We start from the raw sequence: 22,015 nt of genomic DNA, 5'->3' as shown, positions 1-22,015 counted from the left end.
TAATATGCTATTGAACACAATCTTTTAGCCTATTTAAAAAGTTATATATCAATGTAAAAAATAAATAAAAAAGTGTTTCTCAACTAAGTAAACATTGCTTTTATTAGGATTCCTCTGGTAGGAGGAAACTTATTGTTTTTGTTAGTATTCTTCTTCTTATTATTATTATTCCTGTAGCTCTAAATTGCCCAATAACTCAAGATCTCCTTGGTAAAAAGTTTTGAAATTTGGTACATTGATAATACAGGCCATGAGTAACTACCACACCAAAAATGGCCCACGTGAGCTTATAGGTGGCGCTGCAGGCCACGTCCATTTTCAAAGTGACGCCATTTCCACCCTATAAGTCCCATATTTCTGAAACCTGGTATATATGCCTCATTTCTCATGAGGAACAAAAAAGCCTCTAGAACCCATAAAGTCCACCATGATGGATTTTCCTGTACAATACAAATTTGTCCAAAACTACAAAAATCTACTCCTCCTGAACCATAGCTCCAGTTGACTTGAAACTCGGTATGTATGTGTAGGATACATGTCTTTCAATTTGATATTTAGCAAAAATGAATACAATACAAAATGGCTGAAAGGTGTGCATTTATGTAAATGTCCACATTGTCTCAATATCCATATGTCCAAAAAATCTAATGCCATTTTGACTAATGTTTTTTTCCAACCTAACAGGCTTCAAGATGACATCACTCTGAAGTACTGTACACAATTTCACCTTGATATGTCAAAAGATGACAGAATTACAGTTTACTATTATTTATCGCTAATGCTAAAATAATGCTTTACAAATCCGCTAGTCATAAAACCAATACTTTGATTCAATCACCAGTTCATATGAAGAGTCTTGCAATGTTTAATAACAAATTAATGAAATGTTGTGTACATGTGTGAAGTACATGTCTCTACTATGTCAATTTTTACAGAATTTGCAGTTTTGAGGAGGAATCCGCATTGCTGCTTACAGCTATATTTTTTATTTATTTAAGTAGGGCCTTATGAAACATTTCCCATTTTTTTCCATTTTATTTATTTTTTCTAAATTTCATGTTTTAAATTTGAATTACATTTCATCATCAGAATGGTGAAATTAATAAATAAAAAATACTTTTCAACATTGCGTTGCATATTTTTTTTAATCAAATGAAGTGCTTCTATCTAAAACACAACTTTGGTCTTATTTTTTGTCAAATAAAGTGATGCACAACAAAGCAACACAGTATAAATGAAAACACTGATAACAAAAAAAATTTTCAGTGCAACAAAACTCTTGCTGGTGAGATATTGCGTAAACATCATTATTAATAACTATTTATTAATAATAATAATAATTATTATTATTGTTCCTATTATTATTACCATTAATATTAAATGCTACTATATAGTAATAATATTAATATAATAATATATAATATTTATGTTACAAGTTGAATCTGGCTTTTATTTTTATTTATTTTTTTGGCTTTTTAGTTTCTGTGTTTTCTCCGGAAAAACGGTTGGTTTTATGACCCGGTGTGATTTTTAAAGAGCAAAATGCTGCAATTTAATTAGATAAATATATATTCCGCCAGCTCTGCTCGTGTCATAGTGAATGAGCGCTCTGTTCTGTCATCTACTACAACTCGCACAGACATGTGACTCTCATAATGTGGTGTTTTAGTGTACGAGTGAACTCACACATTCACTGTAAAGTGTGCAGCACATGCAGACAGTTCATTAATTAAATTGCATCCTTTTGTGGTTTGATAGTCACACTAGGACAAATCACGATTTTAATTGGATTAATTGTGCATTCTATTTTTCCCCCAAATGTGTCAAATAAGTGTTTGAGCATTTGAAAACAGCCGTGTGTCAGTCAGACAGCATGTGGAGATCAAATTGAGTCATACTCGGTAGTACCGGTACAGCTGAAACACTGGTGTTGTGACATCTTTTTTATTTTAGCTTTGACTTGGTACCAAAGTACTGGGATCTCATAATAAAGAGATCTCATTTGTGATTTTACTTTTATAGGAAACGCAAGTGTAGAGTGCAGTGAGCATTAAGTTGAAAAGCAGCCTGTTTGTTTTTGTGGTTTCTTTGACCACAGAAACAAAGGGTTTCTCAGGAAGTAGTTCAGAGCTCTTATTTCCTATCAAAAATCTTGCTTAACAGATGCAAAGTGCAGAACATCTGCTGTTAAAGCCTAGTGTACACTACATGACTCACGCTATGATGCATTGTCCCGACAAGTGAAAGACCGACAATGAGCAACAGCCAATGAAATACAGGGAGAGCGCAGGAGGACGGCAAGGTATTAGGAAGTAAAGACAAAAAATGATTCGAAAATAAAATGAAACGTCACCCACATCTCCCTATTATTTTCAGCTGTTTTTCTCAAATGTTTCCTTTTGCAAATAGCAAAATGGGCGCGAGCCGTCCTGTCATGTTTGTTGAAAGTGGAGAGCAAGATTTGGGTAGACAAGAAACAATTAGGAAATAAATCATACACATCTCCCTACTCGCTGTCTTTATAATTTGCCTCAATCCGAGTGGCGGAGGATGAATCTCAGATTGAGACCGTCAATCCGTGCATCTTATCACGTGGCTTGCCCTGAGCACGTTACCACGGAGACGTAGCGTGTGTGGAGGCGTCACGCTATTCTCCGCGGCATCCATGCACAACTCACCACACACCCCAGCGAGAGCGAGAACCACATTATAGCGACCGCGAGGAGGTTACCCCATGTGACTCTACCCACCCTAGCAACCGGGCCAATTTGGTTGCTTAGGAGACCTGGCTGGAGTCACTCAGCATGCTTGAATTTGGTTATCTTAATGTTAAGGTGCATTTTGGGCGATCTGTTTGAAACAGGATGACGCTAAAGGCAGCTGTAACGGCCGGTTTTTCGGCGTTTCCGTGCAGATTTAAAGGGAATTTAGTGTACGATTGGAAAATGTCAAAAAAAGCGAATGCATGAACGTGTACAATAGAGACACAGATATGAGCAGCACTACAGGTGCTGCACTAAAATAAAAGAATAAATAAGAGAAGCTGTGCTCCGGTCTTTTAGCACTTTCTTTCTCGTCTTTTGCTTTTTTGCACTTTATTATCATTGAGGAAAACACAGACATTATGATTGATGTATGCCCTCATGAAATCAGAGACTCTCCAAAAAATCCAAACACAAGTAGTTAAAAGAGACGACCAGGTGTAACAGTCTTAATACCAGTATACACATTGTCTCAGTCGGGGACGAATGGTCGTGAAGTTGATACACTACAGTGGGTGCACCAGCATGACGAAAACCATGACTGTGAGTCGCAGGGCGCCAACTGCAAGTCGTGTAGTGTATGCCAGGCTTAAAGTGAGTTTTTCTCAAGCATCAGGAAAGTTCTTCATTGGCTGTCTGAATTTTAATACGTCAAGTTCAAGTTCTAGTCATCAATGAATGATTCTTAAACATCTCTTGTTACAAATGTTGCAAAGCTTTTCATGTAAAAGGAATTCTGTATTCTTCCTCTCACTCTCTTGTTCTTTCACACCCATACGACTTTATTTCTTCCTTGGAGCACCAAAGAAGATGTTAGACGTATGTCGTAGCATTTTGGAACAACATCAGGATGAGGAAAAAACGTGTTTCTAAATGGTGACCAGTTACAGAGCCTACTGTACTCTTATTCAGAGGGAAAGATCCTCTGCCGTGTGTACCGTGGGAAATCAGTGTGTTACTGAAGAAACAATGCCATGATTTAATGTTCTGATGACATTTCTCATTTGACGTGAGTCAGACTTCCAGGTGCAGAGATGACCACAAATTGTGCAACCTTTTGAAATACCTGATGCACTTGTTGATGTATGAAACAAACTAAACAGGCGCGGCACGATAAGCAAATTCTGCGCAACGCCACACAATCATAAACATCCTTATCAGCTGTGTATTGTTTTCAGAGAATTTATCTTGAATTAAGTGTATTCTTCTTACACCACTGGCAACATGTTTAAGCATAAAAACAAGTAAGAAGAAGAATTGAATTCAATGTAATTCCTATCTTTTTTTACGAGAAGTGAGAAACATATTTCTTGGCTTATTTTGAGATACGTTGGAAAGCAAAACATGGCAATTACACACTGGTATGCCACGCTGAGTTGTTCGGAATAAGTGTAATGCACAAGTAAATGGAGTTTAAGGTTCATTAATCTATACTGTATATTCGGAGTATTCATATTAATAAGTTGTGCATGTAAACATCACTACTGTCAGTTGATTCCTGAACTGATCTGTTATAAAGACTGTAAGCCTCTTTCTTTCAAACTGGACTCATATGACAGTTTCACTCCAACAGTTGATCAAAGGAAGTATAATCTGGCCCAGACTGATTTTAAAGGTTGGTTAGTCAGAGGTCAAGAGGTCGGGTGGTTTCCTTCCCGACCGCTCATTAGAGCTGGGTCAGTGATTTACTATACTGTCTGTTTATCTCTATTATTGTTTTTGAATAGAAATGGCATAAAAGTGTGACTGTTTTTCCAATCAGCCATTCGGTCGTAAAAGGGTTGTTTTGCACTCTAAAGGTTTTTGTTGGTTTTATATTGCACTAATGTAACACAATGAACAATGATATTAAATAACTTTCCTAGTGACACTTTAGAATAAGTTAACATATAAATGCTAACTTGTTTTATAAGTTAACCTGAACGCACAGCATTGACTAATCGTGGTTATTGTTCATTTCTACATATAGATTGCAGTTTATGCAGTTTCTAAATAAAAGCTTTCATTTATTTCATAGTTCTCGGTCACTACATAATTCGCATTGTTTCATTTGTGTTATTTCATAGTTTTGATGACTTTCACAGTGTGGGGAAAAAAATGGAATAAAAAACAATGAGTAGAATTAGACCGATATATCGGTTTTACCGATTAAGCGGTGTCGATAGTTGTTTTTTAAATTCATGATTAACATTCACATGGGGATTTGCTGTATTTAAATCTTTCATCGTTTTATTTTTATTTTTTTATTTTGATCCCCTTTTCTCCCAATTTGGAATGCCCAATTCCCACTACTTAGTCGGTCCTCGTGGTGGCGCGGTTACTCGTCTCAATCCGGGTGGCGGAGGACAAGTCTCAGTTGCCTCCGCTTCTGAGACCGCCAATCCGTGCATCTTATCACGTGACTCATTGCGCATGACACTGCGGAGACTCACAGCATGTGGAGGCTCATGCTACTCGCCGCGATCCACGCACCACTTACCACACGCCCCATTGAGAGCGAGAACCACTAATCACAACCACAAGGAGGTTACCCCATGTGACTCTACCCTCCCTAGCAACCGGGCCAATTTGGTTGCTTAGGAGACCTGGCTGGTGTCACTCAACACGCCCTGGATTCAATACTCGCTGAGCTACCCAGGCCCCCCTAAATCTTTCATCATTGACAATATTCATATTTTTATCCTCACTTTAATGCATATTTTGAGAAGTTAGTTAATCGAGTGTTCTAAATTAGAGTGCGGGCATGCCAAGAAAAACGTGCCCATCAGCAAATACAGTGTGTCTCCAACTTCATATTTTGTGAATAAACGTAATTAAAAAAAACTCATCTGGTGAAATATATAGGCAATAAAAAGCTTAATTTGGTAAAAATGTAAATATAGATCATTGTTGCAGAGCCAAGTCTCTGTCATTTCATAATAAGAGTCCCTTGTGTGTTTTGGGTTTGCACCGAATCTTACTTTTTTTCTGTTTATTATTGGGATTTTGGTTGAACAGTAAACTGCATCTGGGATTATATTCATTTTGGACTCTTGTAGCCTCAATGTATGTGCCCATCATAGTAAGAAAAGACTAAGAAATGTTTTTAACATTCTATAAATTCTGTCGTATCTGCAAAATCCACTATCGGTCGACCTCTATTCCATTTATACTGTACTTTCTTTTAATCTCCCTTTTGAAGAAGTTTCTATAGTCTTGCCAGCAACTGTTATTATTATTATAATTTTTTATTACACTGGTTGTTGTAACACTCAAACGTTCATGCTCTCTTTGGTTTCGAAAGTCTGCATAAAAGTGCCATGTGTTCTGTCTGTCTGAGACGGCTGGTGAAATTTACTTCAGTGATCATTCCAAGAAATCCCTACAAGGAGAAGAGTCCTGAAAACATCAGTGCCAGCCAGAGTCAAGCACAACGCTCACTGCTGCCAGAATGGCTTTATGGGATGCCAAGAATTCTGTACAACTTGTTACTGCATGTTCTCAAACATCTGGGACTATTATAAGAAAATGTAAAGATTCAATATTTCTCTGATCCCCCATTTTTTTTTTTTTTTTTTTGGCAGAATGAGTATGATTTTTATCAGCGATGCACCGATGTATCGGCCACCAATATTTATCGGCCAATTATTGACCAAATTAAAACCATCAGCAAATGGGTTTAACCATGAAACGCTGATATGAAAAACTGATGGTTCATTTATAATTAATTATCATCACACTTTGTAAAAAAAACTATTTTCTTTTTCAAATGCACAGTCCAGAAATAATGATATGTAGAAGCAGCGCTTCAGTCAGCATTCTGTAAGCAAGCGGCGCCCTCTAGCGGTCTCAACAGCATTTTCCATTATCCATTACACCACTATAATACAGAGCTTAAAAGGGCATTTTGTTCCTTTGGTAACTTTTTATTTTTATAGTTATTTGTTAAAATCGGTATCGGTACCAAATATTTTCATATCGGTGCATCCCTAATTTTTATTACCGTAATTTAGATTTTCCTGTATTATAACAATGGTTTTACTACAAATATCATGGCTAAAATATTATTACTGTAGTAAAACCATGGTTAAATTTCATAAGGATAGATAAAGGTATTGTGAGGGAACCCAAAACTATTTCAGAAAATAAATTCAACTCTTGTCCTCTATGGGGCGCTGTACTTATCAAATAAGCATATTAATGACATTGATCATGTTATTTTTGTACAGACGGTCAGATTTCCTTGTTTCCAGTGACGTAAACAAAATGAACTTACTGGAGAATATGATCATCCGGTTTTGTTCATGTCAGCTCCAGTGCATGACGTCACTGAAGCAAAAAAGGTGATGTACCACCAAATACTAATTCTTCTTCTTTCTCATTTTAACAGGGTGATTTGACCTGGAAAAGTTCATCTGGACATGATCTTCATCTGCAGTCAGTTCACATTCAGAGTCTGTCTGAGCTGGAGAGAGTCCGACTGCAGGAAGTTGCTCTGGTCAAACTGCTTAAAGACTTTGATTTAGGATGCCAGATCACCATCCCTAAAGGTACACACATACACACACACACGCACGCACGCACGCACGCACGCACACACTCGCGCGCACGCACGCACGCACACACACATACACACACGCACTCACGCACATGCACACACACTCAAGCACACTCACACACGCACTCACGCACTCACACTCACACACACTAACACTCACACACACACACACACACACACACATACACACACTCACACATGCACTCACACGCACTCACACAAACTCACACACACTAACACACACTCACACACGCTCACACACACACTAACACACACACTCACACGCACTCACACACACTAACACTCACACACACACACACACGCTCACACACACACTAACACACACTCTCACACACACTCACACACACTCACACGCACTCACACACACTCACACACTCTCACTCGTACTCACACAAACTCACACACACTAACACACACACACTCACACGCACTCACACACACTCACACACTCTCACTCGTACTCACACAAACTCACACACACTAACACACACACACTCACACACACTAACACACACACACACACTCACACACACTAACACACACTAACACACACACTCACACACACACACACTCACACATTCACATGCACTCACACACACGCACGCACACACACTCACTCACACACGCACTTACACACACACACTCACGCACACACTCACACGCACTCACACTCACACACACACACACTCACACACACTAACACACACTCACACACACACTAACACACACTCACACACACACACACACTCACACACACACACTAACACACACACACACACACACACTCACACACACACTCACACATGCTAACACACACTAACACACACTCACACACACACTAACACACACTCACACACACACTCATACATGCTAACACGCACTCACACACACACACACACACACACTCACACACACACACACACACACTAACACACACACTCACACATACTAACACACACTCACACACACTCACACACACTAACACACACACACACACATACTCACGCACTAACACACACTAACACACACACTCACACATACACACACACTCACACACGCACTCACACGCACTCACACACACTAACACACACTCACACACTCTAACACACACTCACTCACACACACTAACACACACTCACACACTCTAACACACACTCACACGCACTCACACACACTAACACACACACTAACACACACTCACACACTCTAACACACACTCACACACACACACACACACACACACACACACACATGTTAGTTTAGCTATCATTATGAGGACTCTCCATAGACATAATGATTTTTATAATGTATGAACTATAGCTTCTATCCCCTAACCCTAACCCTACCCCAAAAAACTTTCTGCATTTTTACATTTTCAATAAAACATCGTTTAGTATGCCATTTCCCTTTTGAGGACCACTGGCTGGTCCCCACAACATAGATGATCTCAGGTTTTACTATCCTTGTGGGGACATTTGGTCCCCACAACGGAGGTTAAACCTGTACACAAACACACACACACACACACACACACACACACATACACACACACACACCCACACGCACACACAAACACGCACACACACACGCACACACAGACAGAAGGAATGCATTTACCACTCACTCATCTTACAAAGAAAACATTCCATCAGTGTTTTAACGCACCCCACTTGACATTCCAGTCCTGTGTTTCTTCAACTTTGGGCACTTTGATGTCCCATGGGTTGATTCTTACCAGGACAGATTTATTTATTTATTTATTTATTTGTTATATGAATTTCACTTTAAAACAGACTTGGAAAGTTTTTATCAGGCTTAATAATTTATTTTTGTTACTTTCCAAATGTCTTTTATGTCTAGATGTGACTGTTTTAGCCTTCAGACCCAGACTTTCAATATTAACCATGAAAACACATGATAAAAATACAAATTATTACATGTTTAAAACTATGACCATCTAAACAAGCAGTGAAATAAACAAAGAATGAACATTGAATAAACAATTTCAACATGTAATGTGCAAATTATTTATACACATTTTTTCAAAATTAAGCATTTCCACCACACCAGACTATCTCAAAAGTTAGTGTACTTGTTAACCAAGTGGACAAAATTGTGAGTGAAGAGCATGAAATATGAGACAAAACAAAGAAAAATCAAGTGCTTCATTTATCAAGCTGTAATTTTGCCAAATGATGCAAAAAGTGTGAAAATATTAGTTAATTATGTGTATTTATGACAAATTAGCCTTAGCAAGACAAAGGAGTTGGTCATCGTATATCAAAAACATTAAAAATATAATTTCCATCAGCGTCATTTCCAGCACAGAATTATATTAAAGTAATATTCCGGGTTCAATATAAGTTAAGCTCAATCGACAGTATTTGTCACATAATGTTGATGAACACAAATAAATAATTTAAACTCGTCCATCCTTTTCTATTAAAAAAGCAAAAAATCTGTGTTACAGTGCGACACTTACAATGGAGGTCAATGGGGTCAATTTTTAGAGGATTTAAATGCAGAAATGTGACGCTTATAATTTTATAAAAGCACTTACAATAATTCTTCTGTTAAAACTTAAATATTATTTGAGCTTTAAAGTTGTTAAAATCATAATTACAGTCATTTTAGGGTTTGTTGACATTATATTGTCATGGCAACGAAGATGTAATGAGTTATAACTTTACAGAAAAGTTTAGTAAGTGATTTTATCACATTAAAATCATGTTAACACACATACTGTTTATGTCTTGTGTCTATACTTTTGAAACAGTGAGTATTTTAATGTTTACGAATTGACCCCATTGACTTCTATTGTAAGTGTCTCACTGTAACACAGAGTTTTGCTTTTTTAAAGAAAAGGAGGGGGAAGTTGATATCCAAATCTGTGGTAATCAATGTTATGCCACACTGTCGATTGAGCTTAACCCTTTAAGCTCAGATAGGCGGGCACACGAGAAAAAAATAATTGTCAAAATATTAATAACTACAGTCTTGACCAACACAAAATAGGTTTAGTTTGAAAGCGTAGAAGCTCTACTTTATAATGCATGTAGACATTATGAACAAAACTGAACAAGTGCTTTGAAATTTGCAGTCAAATCAGAAGTTTTCCTTTTTGATCATTTATTAAAAAAAATTGCACTTTACATATTATTACAATCAGTAAAACATCAAACTGATCAAATAGCCATGTGTCATATATCGTTGGAAAGCTCTCAGAGTAACATACAACCAGCCTATTTGTTTTATTCACAGACAAAAATAAAGTAATAGCTAAGTATATGTCTTTGACAATTATGTTGGTGTTGCTTATATGAAGCGTTTTCGCTTATAACTTCACGAAATATAAACGGTAACATAAAATACCACATATCATTACTTAGAGGAGGATGATTATCTTTCAAACGAGTCCACACACAAGATAATCAGATGTATAGATCATTAGATAATCCACATAAAGCCCAGTGTTACATATGACCACCAGGAGATGGCGCCAAATACATGACACAGACTCAATGATGACTCAAATGACACAGAATGAAACTCATTCTGTGAAATCTCATTACTAAAATCATGTCTGCATGCTATACAAACCTTTAGTCATTGTTGTGTTTGCATGTGTAATTAGTTCTTATGTACAATTATTATGTTTTATTTGTTTGGAGACGTTTTTGGACACTATGATAAACTATATTTGTAATGCTATAACTTTTGATTGATTTCTCGTATCAACACAACATTTTTCTCAGATATAGTTGACATGATTGAGAACAAAACATAAGCAGTTTTTGGAGCCACCTTATTTACACCCAGAGATATATAATGTCAAATAAAAAAAATAAGAAATGTTTTTTGTTTTTGTTTTTTTTTTTGTTTTTACTAATTTTTATTTTATTTTATTTTTCATCAGTTTTTAGGCTGAAAGTCTCAGAATGTATCATAATCTATATAATTAAAAAGTTTTCTTTACAATGATACCAAACACTTGACCCTCCTTGTTTTATTTGTTATTTTTTTTCAGTGGCATTACCAAAATTAAAGGCTTATAACTCAAAAAAAGAAAGAAAAAAAAGCAAGATTATATAATATAGATTATGATATATTCTGAGACTCTGAGCCTAAAAAAAAAAAAAAAAACACTGAAAAATCACAAAACAATTGAGCCAAAAATTACTTTTTTTTCTTCATATTTTTCTTATTTGACATTATATATCTCTGGGTGTAAATAAGGTGGCTCAGAAAAACTGCTTTTGTTTTGTTCCCAATCATGTCGACTGTATCTGAGAAACAATGTTGTGTTGATAATGTTATAACTTTTGCGACAAAAGTTATAACATTACAAAAATAATTGATCATAGTGTCCAAAAACATCTCCAAACAAATAAAACATAATAATTGTACATAAGAACTAATTACACATGCAAACACAACAATGACTAAAGGTTTGTATAGCATGCAGACATGATTTTAGTAATGAGATTTCACAGAATGAGTTTCATTCTGTGTCATTTGAGTCATCATTGAGTCTGTCATGTATTTGGCGCCATCTCCTGGTGGTCATATGTAACATTGTGCTTCATGTGGATTATCTAATGATCTATGCATCTGATTATCTTGTATGTGGACTTGTTTGAAAGATAATAACCTCCTCTAAATAATGGTATGTGATATTGTATGTTCCATTTATGTTTTGTAAAGTTATGATCGAAAATGTGGCATATAGGCAACACCAACATTTTTGTCAAAGACATATACTTAGCTATTACTCACTATATTTTTGTCTGTGAGTAAAACAAATAGGCTGGATGTATTCTACTCTTTGAGAGATTTCCAACAACATATGACACATGGCTATTTGATGAGATTGATGTTTTTACTGATTACAATAATGTGTACAGTGCAACTTTTTTTAAAATAAATTATCAAAATGGAACACTTCTGATCTGTCTGCAAATTTCAAAGCACTTGTTCAGTTTTGGTCATAATGTCTACATGCATTAGAAAGTAGAGCTTCTAAACTTTCAAACGATACCTATTTTGTGTTGCTCAAGACTGTAGTTATTAATATTTTGACTATTATTGTTTGTTCTTGCGGGCCCATCCGAGCTTAAAGGGTTTATTGCGATTAATGTGATTAACTAATCGTTGTGTCATGTAATTAACTTGATTAAAATTGTAATCAATTAACAGTCCTAATTTGACTTTTTGCATTAAATATTTTGAATCTAGTTGAATCTACTTGACACCATTTAAGTCATTTCAGACAAATACATAAATATTCATCATCAAAAGGCTGAAAAATATGAATATTTTATAGCTCAGTTTTTAGCTACATGTTGTTCCGGCCTAGTTGAAAGACATCCTAAGTGTTCAAATTGTTATTTTCTCTTCATAATGTTTTGTATTTTCAATCCTTTTTCTAGATTGCCAGAAGCATAAAAAGTCTCTCAGGAGGAAGCTGGATTCTTTATCAAAAGAAAAGAAAGACAAAGGTATTGATTTTTGTAGATAGTTTTGGTGTATCTAAACACAGAAACTGTAGCTGTTTCCATTCAAGTTGCAAATTTAATTTGATGCTAAAAATCGTCACTTTTGTGTAAATAGAAGAGAAAGGAAATGTAAGTTGAACATGCTCAATGTTATTAATTTACCAAAGTCTGATTAGTGACCAACAAATCTGAAATATTTCTTTATTTAATGCAATAAATCTCAACTTTCTGTTTATACTTAGGCTTGAATAAAAAAAAAAAAAAAAAAGAAATCCCAGATTTTCAGTGTGTTCTCAGAGTTTAGGTGCCCACTGTTCTTATAAAGAGTGCTTTCACCCAGAATGTACCATTCCAGCAGCTGATCCGCCTGAGCACGTCTCACTCGCTGTGCAGTAATGTGTGCAGGAAAGCACGCGCTCCCGCTGTGCTCCGACTGCCCCATGAAATAACAAAAACAATCCAAGACATTCCGCAGCTACTCCATTTACAGATCCAGATATATATATATCTATATATCTTATTATTAGTATATTTGCTCTGAATTGTCTTGAAAGAATGTTCTAATATTTCTTTATCGAATATACCAGTGTTGCATACATGTGTGTAGTACAAAGGTTTCATGAACTTCAACGATTTTATTTGGTGACAAAAGGAAGAAAAATCAGATCTTTTCCTGTTTCATCGGTTGTCACATTTTCATCCACAGTGTGAATATGTCCATACATACGGAGCACCTTATATGACAGGGAGGACTTTTTTTTTTTTTCTCTGAAATAGTTTTGTATTCACACCAAGACCGAAACAAATAAAATGAAAAACAATTTCACCCCTGTACAGTGGCCATCACTGTTCTACAAACATTTATTCTAGTGCATCTTTAAGCATTCAGCTGTCAATGCATAAGATTAATATTTAACGCAGTTAAGGCATTTATTTACCTAATTTGGCATAACTGTTTCACTGTGTTCTTTATGCATTTAGAGGAGTGTGTAAAGAGTGCTGTTGCTTTCATCCCATATCTTCTGTCTTTATATTTATGCATGCATTTTGCTACGAGTATATTTCAAACGAACTCCCAAACACAGCTTCTCTTTTTTAATGCCTGAATAATATAACACAAGGTACAGTGATATAAATACATGTGAAATAATCAGGGTTCCCAAAGTACTGGAAAACCTGGAATTTTGCAATGCAGTTTTCCAGTCATGGAAAATTTGAAAAATACCTAAATGTCCTGGAAAATAATTATTTGTCCTGGAAAATATTTCAGTATAATAAAACAGTTTGACCATGTTGCTAGCAAGGCTTTCGTTACATGTATAAAAACATGGTACAAATCGGGACTCGGAATAGGAGTCAAATACACAAATTTGTAAAGCATCGATACTTCCGATACTGATGTTGAATCAAAAATATCAATCCTTGGGGGCCTGGGTAGCTCAGCAAGTAAAGACGCTGACTACCACACCTGGAGTTGCAAGTTTGAATCCAGGGCATGCTGAGTGACTCCAGCCAGGTCTCCTAAGCAACCAAATTGGCCCGGTTGCTAGGGAGGGTAGAGTCACATGGGGTAACCTCCTCATGGTCGCTATAATGTGGTTCTCACTCTCGGTGGGGTATGTGGTGAGTTGTGCGTGGATGCCGTGGAGAATAGCGTGAAGCCTCCACATGCGCTAGGTCTCCGTGGTAACGCGCTCAACAAGCCACGTGATAAGATGCGTGGATTGACGGTCTCAGATGCGGAGGCAACTGAGATTCGTCCTTCGCCACCCAGATTGCGGCGAGTCACTACGCCACCACGAGGACTTAGAGCGCATTGGGAATTGGGCGTTCCATACTGGGGAGAAAAAGGGGTGAAAATAAAATATCGATTCTAAAAACTAAATTTTTTAAACTAGGGATATTATTATTTGGTTACCATGAACATGAACAATAATCATAAGCTTCAAAGTGAAATAAAAAGGATTAGGCCATATTAGCAAATACTTGTGCAGGATGGGAACTATTTCTTCTTCCGCTCATCTTAACATGCATGCTGAAACACACAAGCAGACAAGCGCTTATGCCATCACAAGACTCGTTCAAACAAGAGGGATCAGTGCCTTGTAGAGGTAATGTGAGAAAATCTGAGAAACAGTTTCTGTAGTGTAGTCTAGGGCATACGACGTATGCCCACCTATCTTGAGATTTTGCGTATGCCTACCTGAAATAAGTGATGATATGTATGGCCACCAGAACAACGAGTAGGCTTATATACACATTTAAATTTAACCTATGCAGTTAAACTTTGTGAAAATAATGCATGTTATTGCACCCCTGCTACTTTTTGATGCTCTTTTTTTCTTTTCTTTTTTTTTTTCTTTTTTTGCCTTTTACTGCTGTCGGTGGTGCCTTTTTCTGGTGATATCAAATCATTTCAGTTTAAATCTCTTAAGTAGAAAAATATTTTGGGTCTTTCATACATTCACAGTACATCCGCCTCTTCAGACACTACTACATCACAGCTTCTGGAGTAAATTCACGATAAAATAACAACATATCTATAGGTGATGTTTCTTATTTCTTATAATTGTGTGTAATCGATGTTAATAAGTAATTAAAAAAATAGTTAACCGTGGTTTTACTCCAGTAATATTGTAGTAATCATGGTTAATTGTGTGGTAACTATGGTTTAACAAAATCCCATGGTTAAACTATAGTTACTGTAGTGAAACCATGGTTAATTTTTGTAAGGGTAAACGAAACAGAAGTCTAATAATTTTCTGTTTAGGCTCACAAATGTAAAAAATAATGACTTGAATTATGACAAAAAATTATATTTTAGATTACCCATTTTATCCCAAGAAATTGCAAAAAAGAAGTATCAGTATTGGTATCAGTATCAACGATATTGGACATGAAATTATTGGTATCTGATCGAAAAGAAAATAAGTGGTATCACCCATTTCAAGAAACAAAATCAAAGGTTAAGTGCTCACACCCTCATGACTGATTACAGCAGCAGCCAATCGCGTGCTTGGATACAGCAGCGCCTACACAGTGAGAAGCGGCACTCGTGAAACTTCTCATTCATAAACAAACTACATGTACCAACCGACTGAATGAGAGGGGCATGTTGTTCGTTTACTACAGCATCGCCATGTGAGTCTACCTTGTTCATCACGGAGGGAAAAGGTGGAAGAGCTATTAATGCGTAAAAGTGACTGATGTTTATACACATTGAGGGGCTTTCACGTGACTCGCGTCAGCGCAACCTCGGCTCCAACTTCATAATTTATTTTATTTAATTATTACCTTATCATTTCTGAGTATCCAGAGGCCCCAGTTATTGAACTACAATACATTCACCTAAAACAAAACAAAAAACGCTAAGACCTAAACGAGTCCTCTTTTTATAATTTTTTTTTTTTTTATAATTTCATTTATTTATCACACATTATACATTTGCCCAATTTGGAATGCCCAATTCCCACTACTTACAAGGTCCTCATGGTGGCGCGGTTACTCACCTCAATCTGGGTGGTGGAGAACAAGTCTCAGTTGCCTCTGTTTCTCAGATCGTCAATCCGCGCATCTTATCGCGTGGCTTGTTGTGCATGACACCGCAGAGACTCACAGCATGTGGAGGCTCATGCTACTCTCCGCAATCCATGCACAACTCACCACGCGCCCCATTGAGAGCGATAACCACATTATAGGGACCACGAGGAGGTTATCCCATGTGACTCTACCCTCCCTAGCAACCGGGCCAATTTGGTTGCTTAGGAGACCTGGCTGGAGTCACTCAGCACACCCTGGATTCAAACTTGCGACTCCAGGGGTGGTAGTTAGCGTCAATACTCGCTGAGCTACCCAGGCCCCCCGGACTCGATTGTTGAAAGACTTGGACTTGACTCTGACTTGACTAAGGTGGACTCGAACCCAACACTAATTAAAAGAGTCATAATTTAGTAATATATGATCATTTTCCATCCTGTCTCTGGCCCTCTGTCTGATATTTTCGGTTTTGGCATAAGCGCATCATTAAAACTTTAAAGTAAACGCCCAAAGTTATGATTGGCTAACATCGTGCAGCCCCTCAGCCATATATAATACTCAATCGGAAGAGAGTGAACAAGCACCACAACATTATAAAACTAAATTTCAGGGTTTACACATTAAGCACATCCAACACATTGCATCTGAGTATATTAAACTGTTAATCTCAAGCACATTTGTTAACACTCACACCCTGTCTATACCGTACGCAAGAGTCGAGTTGCATCAAAAGCAATAGAACCCATTATAATCAATGATGCTGTCTACCATGGAAGTGTCTGTTGCGGTGCATCGACAGTAAACAGATGTCCTGTTCTATTTTGCACTGCACGTGCTGGCGCTACTACTGCCGACCACACAAATAAACGGTTTAAAAAGTTTGTGTCGACACGCCCGGTGTTGAGAGCCTTAAGCCGTTACGTTGTGTAACGGACGTGCCCGGTGTAAACAGGATGTCAGCACCATAAACTATCAAACAGTCATGACATTTGAAATATATATGAATGGAACTGTTTGCTTACTGTTTTGCATTGGGTCCAAGTGTTTTTAACTGCCCCATCCTTCAATAACAGTTCCTTGCAAAGCTTAAATCGTTTTATGACTGTACACAAGTCAAGTACAAGTACACAATCCACACTGATATGAGCCGAAAAAAACATGCAATCTACACCAAAGACACATCAACATCCAGTTTCCAGTATCATCCTGCACTGAAATGCACATCTAAATGGTCAACGATGTCCATCCAGCGCATGTTGTCATACACCTACAATTAAAAATAGCGCAGATGGGCGAAAGAACGTGTCCATGATGTGTCTGGTCTCAAAACAGCAAGAGGCAGCAGCTGAATGACAGAGAATGGATTCTCCTCTTCAGAGTTGACACCACATCTTTTAAAAGCGGCCCGAGATATGTATCAAGCGGTCAAAGATGTCTGTCTGTGCAGGTTTACATACAAAATTAATTTAAAATAGTCCAGATGGGTCCCCTTTGGTATTCAGGAATAGTTAGGCCGCTGTAGGGCTTGTTTGCGAACTGAAGCACCAGTGGGCGGGGCCAAGGGTGTGATGATATTAAGTAGGTGTTAATGTTTTTGAGCTGTAGAGGTAGTCATGAATTAATGTACCCCTAGTGACGTAGGGAAGTAGCGGAAGTAGAGAACGAGGCGTTGGTTTCAATAAATGCTTTTATTACATTGGTGATTCATTTTTGAGGTTTGGAATTCACAGTATGTTTTTATAGTAGAAAGACCTCTTGCATGTTAAAATATCAAGGAAAATTTGATTCCTTGTGACATGGGCCCTTTAATACTGTTGTATCCATATAGTAATCATGCATTACTGTTGTAAAACCATGGTTAACTGTATCCAAATCATGGTTTCTGTGAAGAAAAAGAAGAAAAAAAGCATTTTTACTTACTACAGTCATTATATTACTATATAGTAAAACTGCAGTATCCATTTAGTAACCATGGTTTACTATAGTATTATTTTAGGAACCGTGGTAAATCTTGTGATTACTATGGTTTTACTAATACCATAGTCCAGCTATGATTGCTGTAGTGGTTAATCCTTAAGAAAGTTATGAAACAGTAACCATAGTTTAAACATGGTATTTGTAGTAAAGCCATAGTAAACAATTTTTACTTTTTTTTTTTTACTACAAATATAGTTAAAGTATGGTTCCTGTAGTAAAACCATGGTCAATTTTGTGGTAACTATCGTTTTATTACTAATACCATAGTTTAGCTATGGTTACTGCAGTAAAACTATGATTAATTTATTGCGAGGGAATGTGTAACTATTTAACATACACTAAAAAAAATAAATAAATACCCTTCTTTTATCCCCTAAAGGGCTCCGTACACAGGAATGCACTATTTATTTTAAAAATCTTTCATTCGCAATGAAAATTTGGTAACACTTTACAATAATGTTCCATTCATTATCATTAATTAATGCATTAGGTATCATGAACTAACAATGATCAATATATTTTTACAGCATTTATTAAACTTTGTTAATGTTAGTTAATAAAAATACAATTATTTATTGTTAGTTCATGTTAGTTCATAGTGCATTAACTGTTAACTAATGCAACTTTTGATTTAAAAAATTTATTACTATATGTTGAAATTAACATTAACCAAGATTCATAAATGCTGTAAAAGTATTGTTCATTGTTAGTTCATGTTAACTAATGGTGTTAACTAATTTATTAGGCTTGTCTTGGTATGAACAAGCCTTAAACCTTGTAAAGCCGGTAACCATTGCATGATGGGCGTAAGTGATTCCAGAAAGAGATCCATGTAGTCCAAACTCAAAAAGGATGATTTAGACACTTTATAGCTCAAATAATAAACTGTTTTTTTTTTACCAAGCTAAATAAATTTCCCTCTCTGTCTTCTACTCAGTGTGTGATCCTCAGGCGTTTGGCGTGCCGCTCTCGCAGGTGATTTTTAATGACCGGCGACATAAGCAGCTCCAAGACGGGCGGGAACAGAACGTGCAGCAGGACCTTGCAGACCGGGCGTCCTCACTCCTGCACCTGACCGGACGGAGAGCCAATCAAAAGGAGCTTTCTAGCAGTAACTCCTCCCTCAGCTCCGCCTCTGAGACGGCCAATGCGACCAGCTCCCCTGGCACACCAGAGACAGCCCTGCGCTCGCAGAGACGGGTAGAGTAATGCTGGGTATCAAATAGTGCCAACTAGGGCTCGGCAATATGACAGTACATACGGCTATCAGCGGGCAGGAGTGCTTTACGTTATTTACACGTGAGACTCACAAAGAAACAAGGAGTAATGTCAAATACAGAGCAAGACCGTCCCAAACAAGTGGCTCCACTCTCGTTGATATGTGCTCAACCGAAACACTTCCGTGAGACGCTTGCTGAACTAACACTACTCTTAAAGAGACAGTACCATTTTTGCATGTGTTAGTTTAGTATGTAAAAACTTGTAAATAGTATAAGTGATGCATATAAACAATAATCATGTAGTAACATTATGCTGTATAATATATGCAATTCCATGGAATACATGGATTTGTACATTTTTAAAAAGCTAAATTATGAAAACATAATGCTAAAATAAAAGTTTGAAAATGAATATTTTCATATTGTACCCAGTTAAAAGGTCCACTGTATATTTAACAGCATTAGCTGAGAGCAAAATAGACATTATAACTGAATCAGAATGGATTTGGGAAATCTGAATCAATACCCAGCCCTATTGTTTACAGTTCCTGAACAATGTTTACAAGAGCACTACCCCTAGTTTTAGGTAGTGCCAACTAGTCCCATCAATTTGTCATCATGCACAAAATTGCAAATTGTGTAATTAATAATTGTTTGATTTGTTTAGTCTGTAAACATTATGGGGGGAATTCACTAACAAGTAGGGCTGAAAGGATTAGTCGACGTTATAAAAACAAACAATAAAAACATTTTTGTTGTCGAATAGTGTTTTGATCTCATTTAACGTAACATGAGATCATACGAAACATGATGGCGCGCGAGAGGAGCACTTCAGGCAAGAGAGTGTAGTCTTAGCCCATTATACACTGCAACAAAATAAGTTTTAATTTGTCTTTTTTGGCTTGTTTTCCAATACAAATATTTAAAACTTCTTTAAAACAATGTACATTTACTTTAGGAGCTATACTGCAGAAGATAACTATACTGATATTGGAGAATATTGAATATAATATTTAATATTTAAATATTTTCACATATCTAAAAATCCTTAAAAAAAGATACATTTAAGTGAGAAGCAGCACATAAGATATTTAGACTTGCTTTCAGAGAATATATTTTGAATATGAGTATATTTTTTCTTTACTGCATTTGCAGAAGTATGAACATGTGAAAAAATACACTTATATGCAAAATACACTTACAGTATATTCAAGATATATTAAGTCTAAATATCTTATTTGTTGCTTCCCAAGTAAATATATCTTGTTTTTTAGATATTTTTAAGACAAAAACACTCCTAGTAACAATAGGATTTTTTTGCAGTGATTTTTTTACCGAATTAATCTTAATAAAAATCCTCAAGTATTCTATTTCCTGTAATTCAGCGAGTGTCATTTAGAGTTATATTTAAAAGATGATTTTGTTAGTAAGCACATTTAATAAAACCTTTTAAATCAAGGCACAAGTGCTAATGAATAATCATTGCAATAATCGCCTGCATAGTCGAATAATAGTTCTAATAATTGTTAGATTAGTCAATTATCAAAGTAATTGTTAGATGCAATCGTCTAACAATTAATTGATTCACTAAAGAAAAATTATGCAGATCAGGCAACAGTGCAAATGCACATCTACATCGCAAATCTGGATATATGACGTTATGACGCTCTTTTCAATTGTTTGATCATTATTTGATGAATTACTGCTTATATGATCAATAGAAATGCACACTGACATCTCGTTTAACCCCTTCAACTCTGAGGGTCCAAAAGGGGGCGCTATATCGCAAAAAAATTATGCTTAAAATGCACAAATTCCCATATAAATAAGTCTGGCATATGAGGTATCGTTTGAAAGCATAGAATCTGATCTTTTCATATATAACCATCACTTCTGCATTTATGTTACTTCAAATAACAAAATAAAGCCTTAAAACATCCGCGTCGCAAATAAGCGCCACCTAGTGGTTATGTGGTACAAATATTAATATGAATATAAAAGTCTTTATAATAGCACTTAAATGGAAAAGCTCTCATTCTCAGGAGTGTGACTGTATAGTTAATTTTGTTGCTCTAATACCACAGTTTGAAAGATTATCAAAATAATCACAAAGTGAAATATGATATTTGTAAGACATCAAATACAAGTGTCTCTTTTATGCACTGATAACTGCTGCTTTATATCTACTTTTACCTTCGGAAATTCTCTAAAAAATGAGCCATTGTTTACTTGTCTGTGAGCTTGCTTGGCTGAATAATCCAATGTTATATCTTAGATGTCCAGAACAAAATATGCAGTCCCGCAGGAAAAGCATGCAAAACAAATCATCAGAAATATAACATCACAAAGGGGAGGATCTCAGCTTTCTAATGGCACCTAAATTGAGCTTCTAGTCCACTCAGAGGCTGAGATATTCGATGAAAAATGGGGGTGGTGCATGAACTGAAAATTAGACCGAATGTCTAT

General features: G+C 36.4%; 1 protein-coding gene across 1 annotated transcript in view; it reads left to right on the top strand.

Annotated features, from left to right (window-relative positions):
* The window catches only part of LOC127446975 (rho GTPase-activating protein 6-like), a 62,169-nt gene that overhangs the window by 18,543 nt on the left and 21,611 nt on the right, over positions 1 to 22,015 (top strand). Inside the window, exons 2-4 of the mRNA XM_051708388.1 lie at positions 7,132 to 7,291; positions 12,750 to 12,818; positions 19,267 to 19,529. Coding sequence (XP_051564348.1) covers positions 7,132 to 7,291; positions 12,750 to 12,818; positions 19,267 to 19,529 — 492 coding nt within the window. The remainder of the gene's footprint in view (positions 1 to 7,131; positions 7,292 to 12,749; positions 12,819 to 19,266; positions 19,530 to 22,015) is intronic.

The sequence above is a fragment of the Myxocyprinus asiaticus genome, chromosome 10, assembly GCF_019703515.2.
Source record: "Myxocyprinus asiaticus isolate MX2 ecotype Aquarium Trade chromosome 10, UBuf_Myxa_2, whole genome shotgun sequence".
In the NCBI taxonomy this organism is placed as follows: Eukaryota; Metazoa; Chordata; class Actinopteri; order Cypriniformes; family Catostomidae; genus Myxocyprinus; species Myxocyprinus asiaticus.
Note: the sequence above shows the minus strand (reverse complement) of the source record. Positions and strands in the feature narration are given on the sequence as shown.